At 49.2% G+C, this 6,000-nt stretch overlaps 1 protein-coding gene across 5 annotated transcripts in view; it reads left to right on the top strand.

Annotated features, from left to right (window-relative positions):
• The first annotated feature begins 2,365 nt into the window (after window positions 1-2,365).
• Window positions 2,366-6,000, top strand: part of BICDL1 (BICD family like cargo adaptor 1) — a 104,514-nt gene continuing 100,879 nt past the window's right edge. For 2 of the 5 annotated variants that reach the window (XR_006820994.1, XM_046024330.1), the window contains exon 1: window positions 2,366-2,927. Coding sequence is in view for 4 of the 5 variants with exons in the window: in XM_046024330.1 (XP_045880286.1) it covers window positions 2,499-2,927 (429 nt within the window). In the remaining variant the exon portion in view is untranslated. The remainder of the gene's footprint in view (window positions 2,928-6,000) is intronic. The other 3 variants (XM_046024331.1, XM_046024327.1, XM_046024328.1) reach the window with 2 other exon arrangements.

The following is a 6,000-nucleotide window of genomic DNA, read 5'->3' as shown; positions in this document are numbered from 1 at the left end:
AACAGGTAAGTCTAATAGAGGACAGCCATTGAGCTCAAGAAAGGCAAGTCAAATACCTTTCAGGAAAGATAGGCTGCCAAGTCTGCATCAAGGAGAGACAAAGCGCTGACCCCCCTCCTTTTTGTACACCTATATGCCTATATACTATTACTATTTGTGTAGATATGAAACTTATATGCTTCATTAAAGGCATTGGAAAGATTTTTCTCCCTCTGAAACTCTTTTTGATTAGGAATCCCGTTTGCTCCTGATATTTGTTTCTTTATAAAATAGATTAGGAAGAAATTTGTTCTTTTGTGACCAAAAAAGACCAAAGGGAGTTGCAGTCGGATCTCCCCCTGGGTCCGCAATTTCTACTCAAGAGGCATAATAAAAAGTGTTAGAACAATCCAATGCTGTTGGAGCAGTACCATGGTTGACTTCCTAAATTTAGCTTTACGATTTATGAGGGAATCCCTCAGTTGTCTGTCTCCTCTCCACTCAACAAACAAACAAAACCAGACCTGAGGTTCAGTCTCATGTCTACACCAGAATATTGACAGGCTCTGAATTTAATAAAGAATAAAAACCAGGAGAAGCCATTTGACCCATTTCAGTCTCTTGGTGTCCAGAAATTTCCACCTCGCTGTGATGAAAAGAATCCAGTTATGGTCTAACTCAAGAATGGGTTGTTATTCAAGAGGAAAAGAAAATAGGGACCAATTCTAGCTTCAGATGGGATTATTTCTGAAAATAGGAGACAGAGCATCACCAGGGAGGTCAGAGCAAGAACTGCCTGGAGTCTCCCAGTAGGCTTTTCAATTCTTGTTTTGATCATTGCCGGAAGCTTCCTTATACCACCTTCTATATCCACCCAGGACATCTTGGTCACAAATTACCGGTTCTCTTCCTCGAGACTTCTCTCGCACAAGGAAAGTAAAGAATAAGGATTTATGAAAATCCTGGAGTCAGCCTGCCTGGGTGTGATCTAGTGGGCAGATAACTCCACCTCTCGATGCCTCAATTTCCTCCTGTAAAATGGAAAGAGCGACTGCACTTGCTTGATAGGTTTTTTGTTAGGATTATCTAAGATAATGAGTACAAAGCACCAGACACGGCACATATTAAGACCTAACATACAGAAGTCATTATCAAGGCAATTGTTTCATATTCCCATCGGTGAGCAGTTTTTTCCGTTATTTTCTCAACATAACCCTTTCTTTCGGCGCTTTTGATCTTGAAAGCATCTAGTCCCTCATATCCCTGAGTCATCATCATTAAAATGCCTGGTTTCTGAAGTCGTCCCTCCCCCTCCTGCTCTCTAGGGCTCCCTCTCCTGACTGTTCAGCTGTGAAGGTGGGGGCCCAAACCAAAATTCCATGACCGAGTCTCTGCCGGGGATCGGCCTTGGAAGAAGGTCCCCAGTCCTCTAGGAGACCACTTAAGGCGCGAGAAAACTGATCTCCACCAGACTCGGAGAAACGCCCCAGGCCACGAGTGGGCGCGAGCGCGGAGGCGGGGCCGCGCACCGAGGTGAGAACGAGGCTGGGGGCGGGGCCGTGCTCTGAGGTGAGAGCGAGGCCACACCCCGAGGTGAGCGTGCTGGGGGCGGGCCCAAACCCGACGTGAGCTAGAGGCCGGGGGGCGTGGCCGCGCCGGGGAGCCGCCCGGACCGTTAGGGATGCGCCAGCCGCCTCCCCAGGCGGCGCGCGCAGCCATCCCCGGGCTTGAGGCAGTGCAGGGGTTAAGGCCGCCGGCGCCACCTGGGCGCCGCTGAGGAGACCCGCGAGCCGGCGAATCCCGCGCGGGCGCGGCGAACAGGTGCCGGCGCGCGTCAGGCGCCGGCAAGGGGCGGGGAGAGGGGGCGCGGCCGGAAGCCCGGGGCGGGGTGCGGCCGGCCCGGTGAGCGGGAGGAGCTGAGGGAGGCAGGAAGGAGATTGCCCGGCTGCGCGGCGCGCGATGTGGAGCCGCCGCCTCGGCGCCTGCAGCAGCCGCCGCCGCCGCCGCTGCTGGGGCTGCCGCCGAGCCGAGGGACATGGAGCGCGGCTGCAGAGAGCGGCCGCCGGCAGCAGCAGCGAGCGTCGCAGCGACAGCGGAGCGCAGCCCGCCCCGTGAGGCGCTGCCCGGCCGGCGGCGGCAGCGGCAGCAGCAGCAGCAGCAGCAACAGGGCGGCTGAAAACTCGGCGGCGGCGGCGGCAGCGGCGTTCCTCGCTACCTCCCCTAGCGCTTCGCCGCCCCTCGGTCTTCCCTTCCTCAGCCTTTCCCTCTGCCACCCCACCTCCTCCCCAGCGCGCGCTGAGCAGCTGAGCCCGGGGGCGGGGGGAGGGGGCGCGTGCCGCGGGCGCGGGGGAGGGGCGGGCCGGCGCGCGCCGCGCCCAGGGCTCGCGGGGACCCGGGGGGCGCGTGCCGCGGCGCGGGGCGAGGCTCGGGGCGCGGAGCGGCGCGGCGGGGCCCCTCCCCCCTGCAGCCTGGCGCGCGCCGGCCGGGCCGCACCGCTGCGGGCTCCGCGCGCGCGGGCCATGTCCGCCTTCTGCCTGGGCTTGGCCGGCCGCGCTTCAGCACCTGCCGAGCCGGACAGCGCCTGCTGCATGGAGCTGCCCGCCGCGGCCGCGGACGCAGTCGGGAGTCCAGCCGCCGCCGCCCTCATCTCCTTCCCGGGGGGCCCCGGGGAGCTGGAACTGGCGTTAGAGGAGGAGCTGGCGCTGCTGGCGGCCGGGGAACGGCCGTCCGACCCCGGGGAGCAGTCTCAGGCCGAGGTCGGGCCTCCGGCCGAGGGGTCCGGACTGCAGCCGCCACCCGCCCAGGATCCCGAGCTGCTGTCGGTAATCCGGCAAAAGGAGAAGGATCTGGTGTTGGCGGCCCGGCTGGGCAAGGCGTTGCTCGAGAGGAACCAGGACATGAGCCGGCAGTACGAACAGATGCACAAGGAGCTGACAGACAAGCTGGAGGTGAGGACGTCCCTCGTGGGATGGGTGGGAAGCAGGGAGAGCCCGCCGGGCAGCTTCGGGAGCCACTCACCCACCCCACTCCTTCCTTGCTCACGCTACCTCAACAGAAAATCACCTGCGGGGAGGCGTAGGCTAGAGGGTTTTCAGTTATCAGACCAGGGCAGCATTGAATCCACCTGACTAGAGCAAGCGGGTCCATGCCCAGCCCCAGCCCCGCTGTGGGCCATTCTATATATGTACTGTACACTGCATCTAAAATAGAGCTTACAGTATGACTAATTTATACAGCGCTGAGGTGATGTCTGCACAGAAATGAGGAAGTCGGGAAGCATTTAAAATATGCTCCAGGCTTTCAGAGTAGTTAATCTCTAATCAGGGTGTTAGCCTAAAGCCTTCCAGTTTTGGCGTTAAGGCCTCCAGATGCCCTTGTCTTAACTTCCCGGCAGCTCAGAGTTGTGGGAAACAAGTGCCCCTAAAGGAGCTTTATATAGCCTTCAAATACTCAGGGATTAGGAAATGTGGTTCCGTTGCAGAAATCAGGCAAGCCTGGGCTCAGCATGTGACCGTTGGTAGTGGATTTAATTTGGACCTCGGCGTTTCTGTGTATTTTGTATTTAAACAGTATTTTGTGCTCCCGGCCTCATGCATGCAAAATTCCATGGCTAAATGCAACCTCCCAGAACCGTGTTACTTTAACTGTTATAAATACCTCTTAAAGTGTCTGTAATTCTCTGGACCAAAGTCTTTCTCAGAACTATGCCTGTTCTTTCCCATTACTGGAAAAGGGCCTTGAAAGTGGTATGGAATGCAGCCTTTCTAAATTAAAGAGATTTTGCCCGGCTAGCTCAGTCGGTAGAGCATGAGACTCTTAAATTAAAGAGATTTCTTTTTAAAAGGAGGTGGGGGGGGCATCTCTGGCAGTGGAATTTTTGTCTGCCTGTGCCTTTACTGTTTCCCAGTTGGGTTGCAACCAGTTCTTTTTATTCTTAGTTACAAGAGAATAGTACAGTACTAAATAAGGTCTGAAATTGACCCTAGTGTGTTTCCATATCTTTGCTACTGGTTGAACAGTCAGAATGTAGATTCAGAAACTTTTCAGTAATAAGATTTAAGTGTGTTTGTGGTCTAGCAACATATCAAAAGTAAATCAGGGGGAAGAAAGGAAACCAGTGAGTGCCCTGTAGTTCAATTGGCCTGTTAACTAGGTCTGCCAGTCGATGAACCCCTGAGATATCTCTCTGAAAAGTGGTTTTGTGAAACCTATAAGTAGACTGCCAAAAAGCAATCCAATGAATTGAATTGTTTAATTTTCACTTGAGGTAGAGCTCTAGAAATAAAAGGGTGCTTTTTTTGAAAATGGGATTTGGTTACATGACTCTATATGAGTACTACTGTAGAGATTTATACTTGTGATTTGAAATTCCTTCAGTGAGGGACTTGATTGAAGAGACAGCTAACTTGAAAGGAATATCATATCAGTCCGTTTGATTACTGATAGATTTCAGAGTAATCCTGAGTGTGCAATTACACACATCCTGGGTTCCATGTGGAGCCTTTGTACATTTCTTCAACAAAAGAAAAAGATTTAAAAATTGTGTAACAAGAAAGATTCTGTTGTAAAAGAGTAAATTACCTTTAACTTTTTGCTATTGACCAGACAGTAATAAATAGTTTAAACCTCTTAGACTAGTTTATAAAATCTTCATTCCTCAACAGGTTACCATATGAACACTAGTGTTAAAATTTCATTCTAATTTCTGGAGGTTTTGGTTGCACCACAGTGTGGATGTACTTAACACTACTCAACTGTACACTTACAAATGGTTACAGTGGTAAAGTTTATGTTATGTATACTTTTTAAAAAAATTTTTTTAAGATTTTATTTATTTATTTGATAGACAGAGATCACAAGTAGGCAGAGAGGCAGGCAGAGAAAGAGGGGGAAGTAGGCTCTCTGCTAAGCAGAGAGCCCGATGTGGGGCTCGATCCCAAGGGATCGATCATGACCTGAGCCAAAGGCAGAGGCTTTAACCCACTGAGCCACCCAGGCGCCCCTAAAATGTTTATTTTTAAAAGCCCAATATTAGTCGTTACTGAGAATGTGTATTGGAGGGTTCAGTTATACTATTTCTTCAAGGTATGTTTGAAGATTATCATTAAGAATTTTTAGTTTTTTCAAGAAGTACATTTAAAAGTATCTCATGAAGATATTGTCATTAGGTCCTTGTTTTAATTAGGTCCTTCTTTTAATTCTTGTTAATTGACTGACACCTGATAGAGAACGATTTCATTTGATACTTGCAAGTGACTTTTCCTCACAGTATATTTTTTAAGCAGCCTAGATTTTAGAATGTCTGCTTAGACAAAATGCTGTCTAAAGTTTAATACCACCACTCTGCTATATTTTCAATTAAATATTTAAGAGTAGAGGACTTGCCCTTTAAAAGGCATTTGTAATTTTCCAGAAATTGTCAGTGGAGTCAAACACATTTTCTCACAGGTTGGTTTGAAAGAGTAACACATGAGTGGACTCTGAGACAATGTTGGCTTGACTGTTAAATAATGAGATTGGTCTTGTTTTAGTCCCCTCTGTTCCCTTACTACTTCAAAATTAGCACTTTTCCAACTTCAGGACCAACAAGCCATTGTCAAGACTTTTTTCCTACCTATTCATTAGTTAATATTGAATACCTTCCCAATTCTGTGTGCCAAACCTAAGATTTTGTTTTGTCATTTAAAACATAAAGTCTTGATTTTATACTGCTCTGTCATTTAAAGGCACAGTATTTAAAGTCTTTAATGTTTTAAAGGATAATAATGTTTTTTAGTTGTATATCTCAGGGTTAAAATGAAGACTAATTTGAAAGACTGGAAGATTTGGTCATCTTTTTCCCACCCTTAAATTGACTATATTGTATTTTATTCATTCACTGAATTATATTTTCATATGCTTAGAGTTCTAAAGTTTTTTTTGTTGGTTTTTTTTTTTTTAAGATTTTATTTTATTGGGACGCCTGCGTGGCTCAGTTGGTTAAGCGGCTACCTTCGGCTCAGGTCATGATCCCAGCGTCCT

Source organism: Meles meles, chromosome 12 (genome assembly GCF_922984935.1).
Source record: "Meles meles chromosome 12, mMelMel3.1 paternal haplotype, whole genome shotgun sequence".
NCBI classification, from domain to species: Eukaryota; Metazoa; Chordata; class Mammalia; order Carnivora; family Mustelidae; genus Meles; species Meles meles.
Note: the sequence above shows the minus strand (reverse complement) of the source record. Positions and strands in the feature narration are given on the sequence as shown.